General features: G+C 41.3%; 1 protein-coding gene across 1 annotated transcript in view; it reads left to right on the top strand.

The window, feature by feature from the left end:
* mapk15 (mitogen-activated protein kinase 15) overlaps window positions 1-23,919 on the top strand; it is a 112,970-nt gene that overhangs the window by 54,146 nt on the left and 34,905 nt on the right. The window contains exons 7-9 of the mRNA XM_069915165.1: window positions 9,690-9,829; window positions 22,899-22,956; window positions 23,038-23,175. Of these exons, the coding sequence (XP_069771266.1) occupies window positions 9,690-9,829; window positions 22,899-22,956; window positions 23,038-23,175 (336 nt within the window). The remainder of the gene's footprint in view (window positions 1-9,689; window positions 9,830-22,898; window positions 22,957-23,037; window positions 23,176-23,919) is intronic.

The following is a 23,919-nucleotide window of genomic DNA, read 5'->3' as shown; positions in this document are numbered from 1 at the left end:
TCCAAGAATGTATAGATGGAGATTAAACCCCATGTTACTTAAAAGGCAGGATTTTAGAGAATTTATTGAAAAACAAATAAAAATGTATTTTGAAATAAATACGGAATCAGTGGAAGATAAGTTTATACTATGGGATGCAATGAAAGCATTCATTAGAGGGCAAATAATAAGTTATGTAACCAAGATGAAGAAGGACTATAACCAGGAAACAGAGCAGTTGGAAAGGGAAATAGTAAATATAGAAAAAGAATTAGCAATGAAGGAAGATACAACTAAAAGAAGAGAATTGGCGGATAAAAAATAAAATATGAAACACTACAAACATATAAGGTGGAGAAGAACATAATGAAGACAAAACAGAAATATTATGAACTAGGAGAAAAAACGCACAAAATTCTAGCATGGCAGCTTAAGACAGAACAAGCTAAGAAAATGGTATTGGCATCAAGGAAAAAAGACAAACAAATTACATATAATCCAAAAGAAATTAAGGAAAACTTTAGAGAATTCTATGAACAATTATACCGAACTGAAAACGAAGGGAAAGAAGGGAAAATAGATGAATTTCTGACTAAAATTGAACTACCAAAACTACAAATAGAGGAACAAAATAAATTAACAGAGCCATTTGGAATAGTAGAAATACAAGAGATAATAAAAAAAATTACCAAATAATAAGACACCAGGAGAGGATGGATTCCCAATAGAATTCTATAAAACATTTAAAGACTTATTAATTCCGCCCCTCCTGTAAGAAATCAACCAGATTGATAAAACACAAAGCTTACCAGATTCATGTAAAACAGCAATAATTACAGTAATACTAAAGCAAGGGAAAGATCCACTCACACCAGCGTCATATAGACCAATATCTTTACTTAACACAGATTATAAGATAATAGCTAAACTATTAGCAAACAGATTAGCAGAGTATGTACCGAAAATGGTAAATTTAGACCAAACTGGATTTATCAAAAAAAGACGCACAACAGACAATATTTGTAAATTTATTAACTTAATTCATGCAGTAGAAGGGAATAAAGCACCTACAGTAGCAGTTGCTTTAGACGCAGAGAAGGCCTTTGACAGAGTAGAATGGAATTATTTGTTCAAAGTATTGCAAAAATTCAGTTTACCGGAGAAGTATATTAATTGGTTTAAAGCATTATATAAGGAACCGTTAGCGAAAGTGACAGTAAATGGACATGTATCAAAGCAATTTAACTTAAGCAGGTCAACACAGCAGGGATGCCCACTATCACCTTTATTGTTTGCGTTAGGTATAGAACCACTAGCAGAATTGATAAGAACAGATAATAATATAAAAGGAATAAAAATAAAAGATAAGGAATATAAAATCAGTTTATTTGCGGATGATGTTATAGTGTACTTAACAGAACCAGAACTATCAATAAAAGAATTATATAAGAAATTGAAGGAATATGGAGAAGTGTCGGGTTACAAGATAAACGTAAATAAAAGTGAAGCAATGCCTATGAATAATGCGGATTTCTCAAAATTTAAGAAGGAATCACCATTTAGATGGCAAATGCAAGCAATAAGATACCTAGGTGTACAAATAAACAAAAATCTCAGCCAACTATATAAACTCAATTATTATCCACTAATGAAAAAATTACAGGACGATTTAGAGCATTGGAAAGATTTACCACTAACACTAATAGGAAGGATAAACTGTATTAAAATGAACATTTTTCCAAGGATATTATACCTATTTCAGGCATTGCCAATACAACTGACAGAGAAATTCTTCAAGGAGTTAAAGAAAATAATAAGGAAATTTTTATGGAGACGGGGGAAACCGAGGATAGCACTAGATAAATTAACAGAATGGTATAAACAAGGAGGCTGACAACTGCCAAACTTTAAAAATTATTATAGAGCCGCACAATTAAGATACCTATCAGATTTTTATCAAACAAGGGAAAAGCCAGATTGGAAGAGATTAGAATTAGATAAAATAGGGGAAAAGATACCTGAACACATATTATATAAATGGGATGAAAAATTGGTACAACGTAGAAGTTCTCCAGTATTACATCATCTCCTCAATATTTGGAAGAAGATTCATGTAGAAAGAAATAAAACAAATTATCAATTACCAAAACTAATATTGACGCAAAACAAGTTACTCCCTTTTACAATAGATAACCTTTCCTTTAGAGAATGGGAGAAAAAAGGGATTAAAAGAATAGAAAATTGTTTTTCAGGAAATAGATTCTTATCCTTTGAACAAATGAAAGATAAGTACAATATAACTCAAGATACAGCGCTGGCATATTACCAATTGAGATCCTACTTGAAGGATAAATTAGGAAGCAGTTTGAGTTTGCCAGAGGGAAGTAACCTTGAATATATGATTACAGATACAATGATAATCAAAAGATTTATAACAAATATGTATATTAAACTGCAAGAAAAGGAGAATGAGGAAACAAATGGTAAAACTAAACAAAAATGGGAACAAGATTTAAATATAAAGATAAAAAAGGAAACATGGGAGAAGTTATGCTCCGGAACGATGAGAAATACAATAAATACGAGGTTACGTATGATACAATATAACTGGATACACAGGCTATACATTACACCTCAAAAGTTAAATAAATGGGACCCAACAGTATCTGATAGATGTTTTCGATGTAAAAAAGAAATGGGAACAACAATTCATGCAATCTGGACATGTGAAAAAGTAGAAAAATTTTGGGAAGATCTAAATCAGATATTAAATAAAATAACAGAAAACAATATACCAAAGAATCCAGAGATCTTCCTCCTAATTAACATAAAAAACAAAGAATTTGGAATTGATTTGGAGGATGCACAAAAAAGATTTGTTAAGATAGCTCTAGCCGTAGCAAAAAAATGTATTATGTCAACCTGGAAATCGGAAGATAATTTGAAAATACAACAATGGTATATAGAAATGAATAAATGTATTCCATTAGAAAAAATAACATATAGTTTAAGAAATAATATTGAAATATTTGAACAAATATGGGAGCCTTACATTAAATACAATAGCGAAACCTACCGGGGACAATCATTACCTAAGTTAACGGAAGGAAAAGGAAATGAAAAGAATGGACTCAGTAGAATTTCTGGTGTATTTTTATTGAATGGCAACATTGTCTGACTGGTTTAATGTATCCTAGATTTTATACCTTAAATGGACGGGAGGGAGGGTGGGATGGGGGGTGGGGGGGTAGAAAATGGTACTGTATATGTGTGAAAAGGAAAAAGTGTGTACCATGGTTAATGTGATTTATGGTGTAAAAAATAAAAAATTAAAAAAAAACAAGTGGCATGCAAAATCAAGGCTCATGGGATTGGGGCAAGGTATTGATGTGGATTGAGAACTGGCTGGCTGATAGAAGACAGAGAGCTGGGATAAACGGCTCATTTTCTGAGTGGCAGGCGGTGACCAGTGGGGTGCCACAGGGATCTGTCCTGGGACCCCAGCTGTTCACAATTTACATTAATGATCTAGATGAGGGATGTAATATCTCCAAATTTGCAGACGACACTAAGCTAAGAGGGGGTCAGGAAGCTCCGGTATTATTTGGATAAATTGGGGGACTGGGCAAATGCACTACAATGTGGATAAATGTGAGGTAATACAAACCGGAGGGCAGATTACTATTTGAATGGCAATAGATTGGGAGATGGGGAAGTGCAGAGAAACCTAGGGGTTCTTGGGCACCAGTCACTGAAAGCGAGCATGCAGGTACAGCAGGCGGTTAAAAAGGCAAATGGTATGTTGGCCTTCATATTGAGAGGTTTTGAGTATAGGAATAAGGATACCTTACTGCAGCTGTACAGGGCCTTGGTGAGACCCCACCTGGAGTATTGTGTGCAGTTTTTGTCACCTTATCTAAGGAAGGATGTTCTTGCAATGGAGTGAGTGCAGAGGCGATTCACCAGGCTGATACCTGGAATGGCAGGAATGACTTATGAGGAAAGATTGCGCAAATTGGGATTGTACTCGCTGGAGTTTAGAAGATTGAGAGGGGATCTCATAGAGACCTATAAAATTCTGGCAGGACTGGACAGAATGGATGCAGATGGGATGTTTCCAATGGTAGGGGAGTCCAGAACCCGGGGCCATGGTTTGAGGATAATAGGCAAACTATTTAGGACCGAGATGAGGAGGAATTTCTTGACCCAGAGGGTGGTGAATCTGTGGAATTCATTGCCACAGAGGGCAGTAGAGGCAGGTTCATTGAATATATTTAAGAGGGAATTAGATATGTTTCTTCAGTATAAGGGTATTAAAGGTTACGGAGAGAAGGCGGGGACGGGGTACTGAACTTTAAGATCAGCCATGATCTCGTTGAATGGCGGAACAGGCTCGAAGGGCCGAATGACCTACTCCTGCTCCTATCTTCTATGTTTCTATGTTTCTATCAGCAGAATACTAGTATCAGCTCATATGCATAAGCAGAAATAATGTGTAATACGTCTCAAAAATATCTGTTGGTCCCTGACGCCTCCCAGCTGCCATCACCGATCCCCGACTATGGTCCCTGCTCCTGCCAGGAGCCCAGAGTCCCCGCTCCGGCCAGGGGCCCGAGGTCCCCGCTCCTGCCAGGAACCCAAGGTCCCCACTCCTACCGGGGGCCCGAGGTCCCCGCTCCTGCCGGGGGTCCGAGGTCCCCGCTCTTGCCGAGAGCTTGAGGTTTCCGTTCCTGCCCGGGAGCCCAATGTCCCTCTTCTGCCAGGACCTCGAGGCGACTTTTTCGATGTCGATGGCACCACACCTGCTGCAGTCAATGCTGAAGACTTGGACCCAGCTCCGTTTGGCATCTTTTCGGCCAGAAGCAGAGATTTGTTTTTTTTTACTATTATTTTAATCAAACTGGCACCAAGGGAGTGTCACAGCTCCACTTGGGCAAGTCAGGTGTTGAATTTTTTCCACTTATGACGGTAAGTTGGCATGAAAAAAGTTCGGCTTTTGGATGTTTTCGGACCTTCGGATACGGGGTACTCGACCAGTATAAACCATAAAGCATTCAACTTTATTTTCAGTTACATTCTTTGAAAACATTTACCTGTCACCGCATCTGCAAGTTCATCCTACTCCACGAAATTGCCGAAAGACAAACAATAGCATCATAGATAATTAATCCCCCCCAAGTTCACCGATAAAGCCTCTGACTGGGGCAACTCTTATTAACAGGGATAAGGAGACTCTTTAAGAGAGTCGCCCCAATGGCGAGTGGCATCAACCAGGTCTTCATCCTGGGAAACACCATTGCTGTTTCACCCAACCACTGCTACGACCAAGGCTGGCTGGATATTTGCTCCCATCTTCACCAAAAGTTTACGTGTTACTTCAGAGAATATTTACTTTTACAATTTTAAACATGTATTATTATCTATTATTTTATTCATATTTATTTTAATTTTTAAATTTATTTTCCTTTTGCTGTTTACTTGAGGCCTGCTGATAGTTTGAATTCTGGATACCAGGGGTTTTATTATATTTGGACAGCCAATGAAGGATGAGGGATAGTCAGCATAGTTTTGTGTGCGGTAGACCTTTTTAACCAATTGTTTGGAGATAGTCAGAAAGATAAGTCCGTGCATGTTGTCTGAATGGACTTTACTAAGGCCTTTGACAAGGTCCTGATGGGAGGATGGTCAAGAAGGTTCAGTCATTTTGTATTCAGGATGAGCTATAAACTGGATTAAACATTGTCTTTGTTGGAGAAGTCAGTGTGGTGTAGAGGATTGTCTATCTGCAGGAGGCCTGTGACTAGAGGTGAGCCTCAAAGATCAGTGGTGGGATCATTGTTGTTTGTCATCTACATCAATGCTCTGGATTATAATGTGGTAAATGGGAGAAACAAGTTTACAGATGATACCAAGATTAAGGGTGCAGTGGACAGCGAGGAAGGCACTCAAAGCTTGTAGCAGGGTCTGGACAGCTGGTAAGATGGGCTGTAAAATGGCAGATGAAATTTAATGACAACAAATGTGAGGTGTTGTATTTTGGAAGGACAAACCAGGGTAGGACTTCCATGATAAACGGTAGGGAACTGCAGAATGTAGGTGAACAGAGGGATCTAGGAAGACAGACACAAAATTCCTTCAAAGTGGTGTCACTGGTAGTTAGGGTCATAAAGAAAGTTTGTGGTGGCTTACCACAAGGCAGACAAACCGGCCCCGCTTGTAAGCCACGTGGCGGGGCAGCCGGCCAAAATGGCACTGTCGGGGGTTTCCCTTCCTTCCAGCACAGGGCTCAGAAACTCACACTGGGGGACCACGTGACGCCCGGATGATGTCAGTGCCCTCCAGCGCGGTTCTCAGCCAGGTCTGGGCTGGGAGATTAAGTGCAGCCCAGCAGCCTGCAATAAACTAGTCTGCTCACTAGCTTAACCCGTCTGGTTGTGTGTCTGTTATTGCAGGGGCAGTGTAGCTGCCGCTACAAGTTCATGATTCCTTTATTGTTGTATAAAAGTACAGACAATGGGAGTCTCCCTTTCCATTCCCTTTGTCTTCTTTTCTCCAGCTCTCCATCACATTCCATCTCCATTCACAGAGCCATCCTTCCTCCCCCTGCTTGCCAGTGTGCCCTCCCTCCCTTATCCACCTATTTCCTCCAGCCTGTGGGACTGTGCTCCTCACTTGTCCCTCCCCCTCACCATTTTGTTTGGGCACCTGCCTATATCTTATCATACTTGTTGAAGTACTTAAGCCCAAAATGTTGATTATGTTGTAGTGGCCCACGTACGGAGATGTGGACTGGCCCACAAAATGGCTGATGAACACATGGACCTGGGGTTGACATAGGCTGTCAATGGAGGTGACCTCCCATATGGCAAGAAGACAGGGAACTGTGGCGGGAACACCGGCCAAATCTAGACCGGGACTCCAATGATACAGGGCCCTGACATCAGTCTCTGGGGCCTATATAAACACGATGGCCAGTGCAATAAACCAGTCTTGAATTCAGTGGGGCTGAGGGGGAAAATGGATCTGCTCATAATTAAATGGTGGGATTGACTCAATGGGCTGAATAGCCTATTTCTGCTCCTATAGTCTCCTATAATTTATGGTCTCCTGTGTCTTATAGTTGTGGGAGAGTGCAGGAGGCACAGTCACAGAATAAAAGGATGTCCCTTTCGAACCAGAGATAAGGATAAATTTCTGTCCAATTTGTGAATGTGTGGAATTTGTTGCCACAGTCAGCTATGGAGGTCAAGTCATTTGGTGGATCTGAAGCAGAGGTCGATAGGTATTTTTATTGGTACGTATGTCAAAAATTATGGGGAGGAGGCAGAAAAATGAGGTGAAAGAAAGAATATATCAGCCGTGACTCTGAAAAACTCTGCAACTACCCTTTCTTCTTGCCTCGACACCTCTAGCCAAGTCACCTGCTCTGCACTGACCTCACATTCACCAAAGTCCCTCTCCCTGGTGAAAGTGTTAATTGATGTGGGTTTAAATTTGGGGCAGAAGTGCTGATTGTTTTCTCTTCACACTGCCACAGAGAAACTTAAATCCACTAGCTTCAGGGCAGGGTTGGAATAATGCAGTTCCAACCTAGTTACACAAGAAGGTAGAGGCTGGAATCTGGAGCAAAAAACAAATGCTCTAAGAACTTATTGGGTCAGGAAGCATTTTTAGATGCAGAACAATAATCGACATTTCGCGTTGAGTCACTGCATGAGCAACTGGCATGTTTGAGAGAAAAATGTTCCAGGTAGTGGTGGGCCTCAGGGGTCGGTGCTGGGACCCTTGTTGTTTGTCATCTATATCAATGATCTGGATGATAATGTGGTCAATTGGATCAACAGGTTGGCAGATGACACTAAGATTGGAGACGTTGTGGACCGTGAAGAAGGTTTTCAAAGTTTGCAGAGGGATCTGGACCAGCTGGAAACATGGCTGAAAAATGGCCGATAGAATTTAATGCAGATCAGAGTGAGGTGTTGCATTTTGGAAGGACAAACCCAGAAAGGACGTAGACGGTAAATGGTCGGGCACTGAGGAGTGGGGTAGAACTGAAGGATCTGGGAATACAGATACATAATTCCCTGAAAGTGGTGTCTGATAGGGTTGTGAAGAGAGCTTTTGGCCTTCATAAATCAAAGTATTGAGTCCAGGAGTTGGGAAGTTATGGTCAAGTTGCATAAGACATTGGTGAGGCCAAATGTGGAGAATTGTGTGCAGTTTTGGACACCGAGCTACAGGAAAGATATCAATAAGATAGAAAGAGGCAGAGAAGATTTACTAAGATGTTGCCTGGACTCCAGGAACTGAGTTACAGGGAAAGGTTTAACAGGTTAAGACTTTATTCCCTGGAGTGTAGAAGAATGAGGGGAGATACGATAGGTATTTAAAATTATGAGGGGGACAGACAGAGTAAATGTAAGGTGTTTTTATCCCGGTCCTCCACCTCAAGGCTGGGTCCATCCACTGAGAAAAATTTGAATGTACATTTTTATGACGCAGCCCTAAAAGGCAGCTTCTGCAGCGCCTCGTAACACCCTCTGGAGCTTATGGAGGCGGGGCAAGTGGTGCCATAGCATCGCCTGTCACCATGAGGTCTAACATATGTACCAAGCAATGGCCATCTTCATTACCCATAATCCCCCTATGGGGGACTTTTAGGTAACAAACACAACCATTGATCATTCTTCCAGCTCTTCTGCCTGGCACTGCCCCTTCAACTTGACTCCCCAGCTCTGTTTCTCCATCTCTACTCCTCTGCATCTGTCCTCCTTCCTCCCACCTCCCAGGCCATGGAACTCAACCTAAGTTCCCTTTGCCCTCTGTCCCCAGCGGCTTGGTGGGCTTCGACTCTCTTTGCCCCCGCTGGGGATCCGGCTCTCTCTCCAGCTTCCTGCTGCCCTCCTGCTCTTCAGTCTCAATGGCCTTACTGAAGGAGTAAGGGGTGGAAGGGGAACGAGAAGAGGACATTTCTGGGTGGCAGGAGGGAGCCCTAACCCCAGCACCAATCACCATGGGAGCCCTGGTGATGGCTCCTGGGTCGCGGACTGCAGCAGGTGTCATCACGATGTTATCAGCCCACCCCTAGCCAGCTGAGGACCAATGTTAACATTTAAATTTAAGTTTTTTACATTTTTAATTTTTTAGCTTTTTAAAATTAAATTAAATTTAAACATACAGCACATTTCAGCTCACAGGTTCATGCTGACCAATTTACACAAATTAACCTACACCCCAGTACGTTTTGAGTGGTGGGAAGAAACCGGAGCCCCCCGGGAAACCCACACAGCCATAGGGATAACATACAAACTCCTTACAGACAGTGCGGCATTCGAACTCTGGTCCCATCACTGACACTGTAAAGGTGTTGCGCCAACTGTGCCACCCTGAAGAATTTGGACAGGTACATGGATGGGAGGGGTATGGAGGGATATGGACTGGGTGCAGGTCAGTGGGACAAGGCAAAAAAACTGGTTCGGTACAGACTAGAAGGGCCGAAGGAGCCTGTTTCTGTGCTGTAATGTTGCATGGTTCTATGGTTTAAAGAGCAAGGAAATCAGAAATAATGGTGGGCAAGTGATGTTGTCAGGAAATAGGATCCTGGCCCTGGGTCATGTGTTGTAGACATTTATGTATTGTTGCTGTGGATATGCCTTCACAGGAAGCATGCAGGGCCATCAAAACTAATTCCAACATATCTCTTTGTACAGGTACACCAAAGGTGTGGACATGTGGAGTATTGGGTGTATTTTAGCAGAGATGCTGCTCGGCAAACCACTCTTTCCTGGAAGTTCCTCAATAAATCAAATTGAAAGAATCATGAGCGTAATACCAGCCCCGTCAAGTGAAGGTACCTTCCTCCTGTAATGATTCTCTCGTTGATGCTCTTTCTCTTCCTGCCATGCACAAGAACAGAAGAAGATGGGAGTGTGGACATTTGAGCCTTGTGCTTTCAGTAAAATCATGATTGAGCCTTACTTAGAACCATAGAATAATGCAGCAAAGAAACAGGCCCTTCGTCCCTTCCAGACTCTGCCAAGCTATTATTCTTCCTAGTCCCACTGACCTGCACCCTGACCATAGCCCTCCATAAACCTCCCATCCATGTACTTTCCAAATTCTTCTTAAATGTTGAGCCCACATTCACTACTTCAGCTGGCAGCTCGTTCCACACTCCCACCACTCTCTGTGTTCCTCCTAAACTTTTCCACTTTCACCTTTAACCCACATCCTCTGGTTTGTATCTCACCTACCCTCAGTGGAAAGGCCAACCTATATTTACTCTGTCCATCCCCCTCATTATTTTAAATACCTTGATCAAATCTCCCCTCATTTTTCTATGCTCCAGTGTCATTTGCAAACTTGCTGATCCACTTGACCTCATTACCATCCAGATCATTGATATACAGGTGGTCCCTGACATACATCCAAGTTCCATTCTGACCAATCAGTCATATCTTGAAATGGACGCAAGTTGGACATCTGTTGCTCCAGCCCTGCACTCACCTTCCCTACCTTGAACACCGGATCCACCACCCAAAAATAGAACACATTTGGCGCCCTCCAGACTGCTATGGCTGCTGCCATGTTGGTCTATCGAAATAAACAGCCCCTGAATTCATGTGACCAGAGGAGTAATTTTTATATTTACATTTTTCAAAAATTAATACAGTTTTTTTTTCAGTCGTATGTATGGATTGTAGTGAGTCGCATAGGTTGGAAGTTGGGGACCACTTGTAAAAGACAAATTAACAATGGTCCCAGCACCAATCCCTGAGACACACCACTAGTTATAGGCCTCCATTCTGAGAAGCATCATCCAGCACCACTCTCTGGCTTCTCCCGTCCGGCCATTGTGGAATCCAGTTCACTACTTCACCATGAATACCCAGCATCTGAACCTTCCTGACTAACTTCCCCTGAGGGACCTTGACAAAGGCTTACTAAATTCCATATTGACAACATCCACAGCCTTTCCTTCATCAACTTTCCTGCTAACCTCAAAACAACTTGACAAGATTGGTTCACTAGGACCACGTTGGCTATCCCTTATCAGTTCCTAGCTATCCAAATTCTTGTATACCTGACACCTAAGAACACCTTGCAATAATTGACCTATGACTGAAGTCAGGCTCACTGGTCTATAATTTCCAGGGTTACTTTTGGAGCCATTTTTAAACATCAGAACAACATGAGCTCCCCTCCAATCCTCTTGCACCGCACACATGGCTAAGGACATTTAAAATATTTCTTCCAGAGCCCCTGCAATTCCTACCCTTGCCTCCCTCAAGGCCTGAGGGAATATTTTGTTAGGCCCTGGGGATTTATCCACCCTTATTTGCTTTAACACAGCAAGCACTTCCTCTTTAATCTTTACAGGTTCTATGACCTCACTGCTTGTTTATCTTACTTCCTTTGACTCTGTGCCCATTTTTTGAGTCAATACCAATGCCAGAAAACTCCTTTAAGATCTCCCCATCTCTTCTGGTTCTTCTCATAATAGATCTTCAAAGAGACCAATTTTGTCCCTCTCCTTTTGCTCTTAATATACCTGTAGAAACACTTAGGATTTTTCTTCATATTGTTGGCCAAATGTTATGAGCCCAAAGGATTCAAAAACCAGCAGTAACAGAAATTCACCAAGATAATGGCTACTTCTGGTTTTCTTTTTTTTTGAAATTTTATTTATTGTTTACATCAGTACAAACTTTGACTCGGTGCATATAGCTATCACATTATAATAACATAACACACAATGATACAAACATTTGTAATATTTTTCCCCTCCCCCCCAGTAAAAGAAAGAAAAAGAGAGAAACATCTAAATCTACACATTTATTACTACCCATTATTTCTTATAGTACTTATTTTATATTCTAATATTTATTTTTAATTGAGAGGAGTGGGGGATATGGATGTTGTGGATGGACTTTTACTAACGAAATCCATATATGGTTCCTAAATCTTATAAAAATTTCCCCTCTGATTCCTTAAACTATATGTAATTTTTTCAAATGGTACACAGTTTGGCATTTCACTGTTCCATCTATCTGTTGCTACAAAGTTCTCTGTTTTCCATATAATCGCTGTATACTTTTTTGGCTACTGCTATTGCTATATTCAAAAATGTTGTAATTGGTTTTATTTTCTTAACACAGAATAATAAAATCAATATTTATCACTTTTAAGTTACTTAACTCCCTTCTAATCCTAAATGTGTATGTGAGAAGATGGATCATTTTCACTGTCCATTCATTTATTGTTCTCCAAGTTTACTGGTATCAAGCAATTTTCAGTACTGGGCACAGAATTAAACAGTCATTTTATTCAACGGGCTCTGGTGCCTTAACGTAAGTTGTTACCAGTTAAGAAGTTCTTTGGTGGGTGCAGAGAGATGTTTGTTGGACACGCTAACTGATTGACTTCAATCTGCAACCAAAGTGTCTTTCCGGAGAAACGTGCCTTCTTCCAGGTTACTAGAAAGAGTTCATCTTTTCCCCTATTTCAGGAGAAACAAACAATAACGAGCCACGACAGAGATTTTGAATAGGTTGAACTCTGAACTCAAAACCCGTCTTGAAATGGGGTCTTTAGCAGGCCTTTCACTGGCTGCTGCAGGTTTTACCTCCCTCTCTCTCCTTTCTTTTCAGTTTTTGTTTCTGTCTTTCTTTCTGTTTCTGTCATGTGATGTTTGTGTGTGTGAAAAGAGACCTAAACTACCTAATCTTATTCCCCCTTTTAAACATATATTTTATTAACTTATTCCATTACACTCTCCCCTACAAAGGAATTTTAGCTCTCGAGCTAAAATTATTTGATAACCTAAACAAATTTGTAACTATCTCTACAATGATAATGATACACAATATATATCACGTTACAGCAACATATCCCAATAATGAAACATTTCCCTTTACATTATCATTTCAACATCTAGACAAGCAATCTGCGATCACATTATTTGTACCTTTGATATTAATTTGCAGATTATATTCTTGCAAGTTCAAATTCCAGTTTAACAATCTCCTATTTTTATTCTTCATCTTATTCAAAAACACTAGAGGATTGGTCAATAAATATCATTACTGGTTCATGGGTTGTACCCAGACACACATCAAAATTCTGCAGAGCGAGTATTAGAGATAACAGTTCTTTCTCAATAGTGGAATAGTTCCTTTGATGAACATTGAATTTCTTTGAAAAGTAGGCAACTGGATAGTCAATTTCATCATCATGTTTTTGTAACAAAACTGCATCAGCTGCCCCCTCACTGGCATCTACTGCTAAAGAAAATGGTTTGTCAAAATCAGGAGATTTTAACACAGGGCAATGGCACAGCGTCTGCTTTAAATTCTCTAAACCTCTCTGACAAGATTTTGTCCAGCAAATTTCTCTCCTTTTTTCAAAAGATTGTTTAAAGGAAGAGCAATTTCTGCAAAATTCTTGCAAAACTTCCTATATCATCCTGCCATTCCTAAAAACCTGCTCACTGCTTTCTTGCTGTAGGAAATAGGGAATTCAGAAATTGCCTGCACTTTCACTTCAACCGGCACAACTTTGCCCTGACCAACTATGTGTCCTAACTATGTCGCAGTCGCATGTCCAAATTCACTTTTAGCTAAATTGACAGTTGTTTGCTTCAGATAATCTTGCAAATAATTTTTCCAATTTCACCGGATGTTTTTCCCATGTCTTATCAATATAAGCATCTGTATATTTTAACTCTTGGATTACAGAATTTATCTTCCTTTGGAACATAGCATGGGCATTTTTCATGCCAACAGGAAGCACATTATATTTGTACAAATCAGATGATGTCACAAATGCGGAAACATCCCTTCTTTTCTCTGTTAGTGGAACACACCAGTAACCCTTCAACAGATCCACTTTAGTAAGAAATTTAGCTTTCCCAATTTTATCAATAGAATCGTCAGTTCTAGAAATGGGATAAGCATCTGTTTTGGTTACTGCATTAACCTCCCTGTAATTGGTACAGAATCTAACAGTTCTATCTGGTTAAGGTACCAGAAAACAAGGAGAACTCCAATCTGAGTTTTAAGCTTTAATAATACCATTTTCCAACATGTATTCCACCTCCTGATCCATTATTTTATTCTTTTCAATGTTTATTCGATAGGGGTGTTGTTTATGGGACTCGCTCCTCCCACATTCACATCATGACAAATCATTGATGTCCTTTTTGGCACATCAGGAAATAATATGTTTATTTTAAAAGCAACTGCTTTTATTCTTGTGATTTAAGATGACCTAATTTTTCCTTCAGATTTTTCAAAATTATTGAGTTAGACAGCCACACGGGAACTATGGTTGCTTTAAGGTTACCCTCACAAGATTCTTTTTCCATGATATTATGATCCATAACTTCCTCAACCCTGTCAACAACTAACATCTCTGATTCATACTGTTCTCCACTACCATTTTTCTCATAGTAAGGTTTCATATGTTCATATGATAAATCTGAGTTTTATTCCTTCGATCTGGAGTATTCAATTCTGATTTTACTTCATATGGACCAGAAAATTTTGCTTTAAGAGGATTGTCATGTGTTGGGAACAAAATTAATACTTTATTTCCTGGCTTAAAATTCCACACTTGAGTCTTCCTGTCAAATAACCATATAACCATATATAGCACAGTACTGGCCAATTTGGCCCTACTAGTCCATGCCCACCCTCCTAGTCCCACTGACCAGCACCTGGTCCATATCCCTCCAATTCTCTCCCCTCCATGTAATTATCCAGTCTTTCCTTAAATGTAAATAACGTCCCTGCTTCAACCATCTCTGCCGGAAGCTTATTCCACATCCCAACCACCCTTTGCATGAAGAAATTTCCCCTCATGTTCCCCCTATAATTTTCCCCCTTCAATCTCAAACCATGGCCTCTGATTTGAATATCCCCCACTCTTAATTTAAAAAGCCTATCCACATTGACTCTCTCTGTCCCTTTTAAAATCTTGAACACCTCCATCAAATTCCCCCCTCAATCTTCTAAGCTCCAGAGAAAAATAATCGTTTCATTTTTCCCTGAGCCATTTTAAATTCTCTTGAGCCAAAATCTACATTTTTTGTGACTGCTTTTTAAATTTAGAAACATAATCCAGCAAATCCAACTGCACATCCTCATTAACCCACTTTCTTTTATCAACATTAAAGGTCCTCTAACTTGATGTCCAAACACAATTTCAAAAGGGCTGAAACCTAATGAATCCTTTACAGACTCTCTTATAGCAAATAACTGTAAATGAATCCCTTCGTCCCAATCTTTTCCATTCTCTCGGCAGTAAATCCTCATCATATTTTTAAGATTAGAATAAAATCTTTCCAAAGCTCCCTGAGTTTCAGGATGGTATGCAGATGAAGTGATCTGTTTAATTCCCCGTTCATAAATCAACTAGTGAAACAGTCCTGACATGAAATTACGTCCTTGATCAGTCTGGATCTCTTTAGGTTACCCAAAAACTGTGAAATTTCTTTCCAAAGCCTTTACCACTGTTTTTGCTTTGATATTCCTCAATGGTATAGTTTCTGGAAATCTGGACACCATTAACAAGTACTGATTCCCAGCTTTTGTTTTAGGCAGGGGACCCACACAATCCACAATAACCCTAGTGAAAGGTTGCCCAACAACTGGAATAGATTGCATGGGAGGTACTGGAGGACCTGATTAGGTTCCGCACAACCTGACAAAGGTGACGTGTCCAGCAACAAAATTTACAACATCCTTCCTCAGACCAGGCCAGAAAAATAGTTTTGAAATTTTATAAATGGTCTTCTTTATACCTAGATGATCTCTCAAAGATGTACTATGGGCCAAATTTAAAATTTCATTCTGGTAGGCTTTAGGAATGACCACCTGATGAATCACTGCCCACTCTTCATTTGCAGGGACATCACAAGGTCTCCATTTCCTCATGAACAATTCATCCTTCCAGTAATATCCTCAGAGCATTTCCTCAATCTCCTCATCCACAGCCTTCTCCTCAAGACCTTGAGATCAGAATCTGTCTTTTGCTGCTCAGTTAACTCTTTTCTTGACAAAGACAAATCCTGACTCTCAAATTTACCTGCTCTTTCTGGACTATTTCAGAAGTACTGGGCAAGTCTCTATCAACTGAATCTTCCTCTGCTCTCATCATTTTCTTAGTCAAAGACCTTGTCACAGCACACGCAGGATCTATCTCACAATCTTCATCAACCTCATCCTTACTTGGCTTATTTGTTAATCTCAAAACTGACCCAACTTTATCCTCTGCCAAATCATTTCCTAGTAAGAAAAACTCCTCAAATGGGCAACTTTGAAATTACTCCCACTACAACTGGTCCTTTAATTCTGAATTCAACACTATTTTGTGCAGAGCTGTTGATTCTACATCTCCACCAACACCTCTAATCAAAGTCGCTTCTCCTGTGTCCATCTTTTGATCAAGGGACAAGACATTCTTCAACAACAATGACTGGGCAGCCCCAGTATCTCTGAGAATTTTAACTGGTTCTTGGGAACTTCCTTCCTTTACTGAAATCAAGCCCTCTGAGACAAAAAGTTTGAATACATCCAAAACATCCTTACCAGGTATGGAACCTCTGTTCTCATTAAAGTTCAACTACCTGAATACAAACTTTTGGTAACTTTTCTTCTTTTTTCAGCACTATGCAATTTGCAGGAACATGACCAGGTTTCTTACTGTAATAACAGACAAATCCTGAAATTCTGTCCTTTCCTAATTTACCCTCATCTTTTCTCTTATTATTCTCCCCAGACTTAATTTCAGGCTTTCTTGTCTGTTCCACTTTAATCTTCCGAAAAGGCTGACTATCTTGACAGTTGTTTTTGTGAGTTAAAGCATATTCATCTGCTAACCTAGCTGTTTGTTGCCGTGTCCCCACATCTTTCTGATCCAGATATAATTTGATTTAATTGGGTATACACCTTTTAATTTCCTCAATTAATAGCAATTCTCTGACACCGTTGAAATCATTATTTATTCCTCTAACAGTAAAAAAAATTCAGATTTTTCAAGTGCAGAATCCACATGAGATTGGTTCCCTGTTTTCCCCAAATTCCTAAATTTTTGACTATATTCTTCCGGAACAACTCATAAGCTTTTAATAGTGCTTGCTTAACAGTCTCCTAATTTGCCACTTGCTCTGCAGTCAAACTGGAGTATGCCAGTTGTGTCTTTCCCCTTTAATACACTTTGGAGCATAAGAGGCCACTGTTATTTCGGCCAGCTTGAGCTCTGAGCAGTCTTTTCAAAAACATAGAAACATAGAAGATAGGAGCAGGAGTAGGTCATTCGGCCCTTTGAGCCTGCTCCGCCATTCAACGAGATCATGGCTGATCTTAAAGTTCTAAAAGCTGAAAATAGGTATCTATATCTCTCTCATCGAAAGGAAGAACTAGATTAACCTCTCTACTGGCCATAAAATTCTCTCCAGGAGTTCAAGCTTCAGTTCTCTCACCTCCCTCCATCTCAAGTTTTAATTTCTCTTATTAAAACTGCCTCTTTCTTCTCAGCTTTCTTCAAACTCATATTTCCTATTTCTTTCAGCTTCCTCCATTTCAAGTTTAAGTTTGTGTTTTTGCAGTTTAAACACCTGTTTCTCTCTTTCTTCATCCACCCTCTGTTTTTCTCTCTCTCTTTCTCCAGCTCCAATTTGTTCAATTGCAATTGCATTTCCACAGATTTATCCTCAGGAAAATGTTATATAATGTCTTCCTCTTCAAATTTTCCCTCACTTATATAATATTTCACTATAATTCTCTGTATTTCTATTTTCCTCATGAAACTCTCAACTTCAGCCAAGGATTAGCAATGACCATCGGTTCCTCTTTTTCTCTGAAGCTCTGCAAGTGATGGTTGGACCAAAAATTCATTTAGATCCATTGCTGCTGTTTTCCCCATTCAAGGTTTAAATGAGCTTGGTAAAACAATTTATTAATAAATCCCAAAAAATACAAAGGTTTAAGAGCCCAAAACTCCAAATATTTTAGTTTGAAAATTCCAAATATTTCAAATCAAGCAGACGAGACCCCACTTGTTACGAGCCCCAAGGACTCAAAAACCGGCAGCCACAGAAATTCACTTAGACCACGGCTACTTCAACAAAACTGGTTTTATTTTCTTAATACAGAATAATAAGATCAATGTTTAACTGACTGTAGTGGCCCGTGTGCAGAGTCAAAAACCGGCCCAAAAAAATGGCAAATGAATTCAGCGACTGCACCGATCTGGGGGTGACACCAGCCACGATCCCAGGTGACCTCTGTACGGCAGGAAGATGGGGAACTCTGGCAGAAATGCTGCCCAATGCCAGGCCAGCGGTCTGATGACGTGGGGCCGTGACATCAGGGCCTGGGGCCCATGTAAGTGTGACAGCCAAAGCAACAAACCAGACTAATTTTCCAAGGCTTTGGTTTGCGTGTTGTTCTTCTCCACACTCATCGCTACATTGGTGACCCTGATAGGTCTAACTGGCAGTTAGACCCAAAGATGACGATCAAGCATTGCCAGTGACCATCCAGTAGTCTGTCTCAGGCTCTGAACATTTTGGGTGTCGCAGCCACATGTGTGGCCGAACAGACAGAGGCTCAATTCCAGCTTCGGCACATCGCCACCGCTGACACCCGCTTCTTCTACGTCGTGAGTGCACTCAATCAGGACACAGCGGCAAGGGTCATAGATTTCCTAAGGCAGTCTCCGGAGCAAGGGAATTATGCAGCCCTCAAAGAGCTATTAACCTGCACTTTCGGGCTCTCCTGGTGTGAGTGCGCTGCCCAATTGATGCATATGGATGGATTGGAGGAGAGGGCACTGAAAAGGCTGACTATCTTGACAGTTGTTTTTGTGAGTTAAGTCATATTCATCCACTAACCTAGCTGTTTGTTGCCATGTCCCCACATCTTTCTCATCCAGATACAATTTGAAACTGAGTTCGATGGCGTTGTGGATAGTGCGGAAGGTTTTCAAATCTTACAGAGAGATTTGGGCAAGTTAGAAGAGTGGGGCTGAAAGTTGGCAAATGGAGTTTAATGCTGACAAACGTGAGGTGCTTCGTTTTGGTCGGACTAATCAAAATAGGACATAGATGGTGAAAGGTCGGCCATTAAAGAATGCAGTTGAACAAAGAGATCTAGGAATAATGGTCCACAGTTCCCTGAAGGTGGAATCTCAGGGGGATAGGATAGTGAAGAAGGCCTTTGGAATTCTGGCCTTTTTCAATCAGAGCAGAGTAGAAGAGTTGGGAGGTCATGTTAAAATTGTACAAGGCATTGGTGAGGCCAAATTTGGAATATTGTGTTCAGTTCTGGTCACCAAATTTTAGGAAGGATGTGATCAAAATAGAGAGAAGATTCACCAGATGATCCCTGGGTTTCAGCACCTAAGTTATAGAGAAAGGTTAAACAAGTTAGGGCTTTATTCTCTGGAGCGTAGAAGGCTGAGGGAGGATTTAATAGAGGGCTTTAAAATGTTGACAGGGATAGCTAGAGTAGATGTGGATAGACTTTTTCCACAAAGGACAGGGGAGATTCAAACAGGAGGACATGAGCTGAGAGTTGGGGGAAAAAGTTTAGGTGGAACACAAAGAGAAGCTTCTTCACTCAGAGAGCGGGGTCTGTGTGGAACGAGATTCCGGTGGAGGTGGTGGAAGCAGGGACAATATTTTTAAGAAAAATTTGGATAGGTATATGGATGGAAAGGGGTGGAGGGTTATGGGCAGAATGCAAGTCAGTGGGACTGGGAGAGTATAAGTGTTTCATCACAGACAAGAAGGGCCGTAATGGCCTGTTTCCATGCTGTGATTGTTATATAGTAAATCTAGTTTAATCTCCCTGGAGCAGCACTAGAAAACCTTCCACCAGGATTTATTCCTTTAAATACCTAAAAGCCTATGGTGGAGTCACACAGCAAGGTGAGCCCTCCAGGCCTGGCTGCCTCCCATCATATCTTGTCTACACCCTCACCTTCCCCGACACAAGTGGTTCACATGGACTTCAGCAAGATAAAAGTCCTGAATGGGGGGCCAGTCCATAAAGTAAAGGCACATGGGATTCAAGGTGTTTAGGCACTTGGATCCAAAATTGGCTTGGTGATAGAAGACAGAGGACACAGGGCTGGATTGGCGATTTTCTGAATGGAAGTGGAATGTTTAGTTCCATGTTCTATAGTTTGCTGTTTGTCATACGTAGAAACTACATGGATTTGGCAAGGTCCTTTATGGCAAATTAGTCAATAGCTTTGACAAGGTCCCACCTGGCACATGAGTCTGGAAGGTTCTTGGCCCAGAGGGTAGGAGATAAGGAGAAACTACTTGACTCAGAGAGGAATATAGTTGTCTGCGACAGAAAATTGTGGATTGCTGGACGTATCATGAGGTATGGGGAAAGGTGGCACGGTTAGCCGAGCGGTTAGCTCAATGTTGTAACAGCACCAGTCACCCAGACTCGAATCCAGCACTGACTGTAAAGAGTCTGCTTAGGTTTTCCCCAGGGGCTTTGGTTTCCTGCCACTGTTCGAAGCTTACGCGGGGGTTATAGGTCAGTTGGTTTATTTGGGAAGCCTGGGCTCACGAGTTGGAAGGGCCTGTTACTGTGCTGTATGTCTAAATTAGAAAAAGAGGCTGTTGAGATCAGTATTCAATGGTGGACCAGGCTTAAATGGAAGATATGAGCTCATACATTTAGTTACTATATCAAAGACTGACTGTTATCCAAATGGAGAGTTGGAGACCTGTGACTAGTGGTGTCCCTGAGGGGTTGGTGCTGGGACCCTTGTTGTTTGTCATCTATAACAATGATCTGGATGATGATGTGGTAAAATAGATCAGCAAATTTGCAGATGGGACTAAGATTGGAGACGTTGTGGACAGTGAGGAAGGTTTTCAAAGTTTGCAGAGGGATCTGGACCAGCTGGAAAAATGGGCTGGAAAATGGCCGATGGAATTTAATGCAGACAAGGGTGAGGTGTTGCATTTTGGAAGGACAAACCAAGAAAGGACGTACACGGTAAATGGTCGGGCACTGAGGAGTGGGGTAGAACAGAGGGATCTGGGAATACAGATACAGAATTCCCTGAAAGTGGGGTCATAGGTGGACAGGGTTGTAAAGAGAGCTTTTGGCATCTTGGCCTTCATAAATAATCAAAGTATTGAGTACAGGAGTTGGGATGTTGTGGTAAAGTTGTAAGAGACATTGGTGAGGCCAAATTGGAGTATTGTGTGCAGTTTAAAATTTTAAAATTAGACATACAGCACAGTAACAAGCTCTTCCAACCCACGAGTCCTTGCTGTCCAATTAAACCCAATTAGGCCTACAATCCCTGTACATTTTGAACCTGAGGAAAACCCACACAGACATAGGGAGAACTCTCAAACTCTCCACAGACAGCACAGCGCTTGAACCCAGCTCGCTGGTGCTGTAACCGTTAACCTCTACTCTAACCATTGCCACCTTCTGCAAATTTATTGGATTAAAACATCTTGTAAAAGATCAGCTGTGATCTTAGTGATTGGCCTATTCCTGCTGCTAATCTTATGCTTGTGCTACATATTCAAATATGAAGGAAAGGAAGGCACGTATATACCTGTGTAAAAATAATTCATGACACCTGGCACAATAAATTGAGGTCTGTGAAAAATGTTCAGAAATCATTAGCTAAATAAAAGCATTCATTTTTACAGTGTAATTCTTTACTTACATGATTACAGATATCACACAAAGCCCTAATCCCACAAGGCTCCTAAACCTGTTACAACACCAACTTACGCAAGCCAGCTAGTCTTGGCACACCGTGACTGATGGGCTGAATGACAGGGGATTTTGCTTGTCTAACTACAGGAAGAATATCATTAAGATAGAAAGAGGCAGAGAAGATTGACTAGGATTTTTCCTAGACTTCAGGAACTGAGTTACAGGGAAAGGTTCAACAGGTTACAACCTTATTCTCTGGAGTGTAGAAGAATAAGGGGAGGTTTGATAGAGGTGTTTAAAATTGAGGGGAATAGACAGAGTAAATATAGATTGGCTTTTTCCACTGAGGGTGGGTGAGATACAAACCAGAGGTCATGGGTTAAGGGTGAAAGGGAAATGTTTCAGGGGAATTTCTTCACACAGAGAGTGGTAGGGGTGTGGAACAAGCTGTCAGCAGAAGTGATGAATACAGGCGCAATCTTAACATTTAAGGAAAATTTGGACAGGTACGTGGATGGGAGAGGTATGGAGGGATATGGGCTGACTGCAGGTCAGAGGGACTTGGCAAATAAATGGTTCGGCACAGACTAGAGGGGCCAAAGTGGCTTGCTTCTGTGCTGTAGATGTTCTATAGACCACAGAGACAAAGAGTTGTCATCAGCTGCAGCCTGTAATTAAGGAAGAAAATAGTTCATTGACCTTTATTGCTGCAGAGATGGAAGAAGAATGTTCCTGGGGAAGTTGAGGTGCTTCCCTTGGTAAAAGAATCATGGAATGATCTGTCAGTGGTGGCAGGTACAATAAGATCTTTGTAGAAAATATTAAATAGGTACATGGAACCATGAAAAATGGAGGGTTATGCAGTGGGGAAAATTCGGGAAACCTTGTCGACTAGGTTATTTCAGCATAACGTGGTGGCCAAAGGGCCTGTACTGTGCTGTAGATTTCTATGTAGCATAGCTACAGGTTGGCTGAGGCGAGAGGGAGCCAGACACGGGTTACTGCTGGCCATCCATCTCCTGTTATGAATCAACCTCAATCCCAACAAGCACTCAAGGTACATTGTGCTCGGAGGCAGTTCAGTGTGAGACCAAGTGGTTTGATGTGTCTGCTTCTGTTCTGATGTAGTGTGAATAAGATGTTTACCTCTACCAGTGCCTCACACATCATGGGCCAATCTCCGTTTGAACCTCTTTTATCTCTTCACAGACGTGCAGTCCATTAGCTCGGATTACGGAGCTTCTGTTGTTCAGAAGACTTTGACCAGGTGAGCCAGCACTTTCCTCCACAAGGAAAGATGTCATTCAAAAAGCTCAGTCAGAGCAGTGACAAGATGTCTCATTGTCAGGCCCAGAACCTCGATCGACGAACTCCTACCAAGCACCACCCCTCAGGATGCACTGGACCTTCTGAACAAGTTACTGGTCTTTAATCCCGATCATCGACTCTCTGCTGAGCAGGCCCTGGCTCACCCCTATCTCAGCAGGTAAGAACACCAGCTGCCTCCACTCTGGAAATCAATGGGTGCCAACAGACAGCACACAATACTCTGCACCTGTACCCCGTGGTCTCTCAGTTCAACAACACTCTACGGGCCCTACCATTCTCCATGCAAGTCATAGAACACACCAGCAGCATTCAGGCCCTTCAACCCACAATACGGTAATGATCTATAGGGAATATTCCATATTCCAACAAAAAAATACTAAACCCTCCCTTCCCCGTAACCTTCTATTTTTTTTCTGTTCATGTACCTGCCTTAAGAGTCTCTTAAATGCCCCTAATGTTCCAGCCTCCACCACCATCCCTGGCAAGGCATTCCAGGCTCCCACAACTCTCTGTGTCTCCCCTAAACTTCCCTTCCTTCACTTTGTCCTCTGGTGTTTGCTGTTCCCACCCAGGGAAACAGGTGCTGTCTATCCACCCTATCTATGCCTCTCATAATTTTGTTGACCTCTATTGTCAATTCTCATCCTTCACACCAAAGAGAAAAGTCCCAGCTCTGCTCACCTTACCTCATAAAACTTATTTTCCAACCAGGCAACATCCTGGTAAATCTCCTCTGCCCCCTCTCCACAGCTTCCATATCCTTCCTATAATGAGGGGACCAGAACAGAACACAATGCTCTAAGTGTGGTCTTACAACTTGTTAGGTCTGCTTTGTTCATGAATGAGTGAGACAAACACCAGACTGAGTCGAAATCAGGGTTCTTTGTTCTTTATTACCAGA

The sequence above is a fragment of the Narcine bancroftii genome, chromosome 1 (assembly GCF_036971445.1).
Source record: "Narcine bancroftii isolate sNarBan1 chromosome 1, sNarBan1.hap1, whole genome shotgun sequence".
Classification (NCBI taxonomy): Eukaryota; Metazoa; Chordata; class Chondrichthyes; order Torpediniformes; family Narcinidae; genus Narcine; species Narcine bancroftii.
This window is presented reverse-complemented; position numbering and strand designations above follow the sequence as displayed.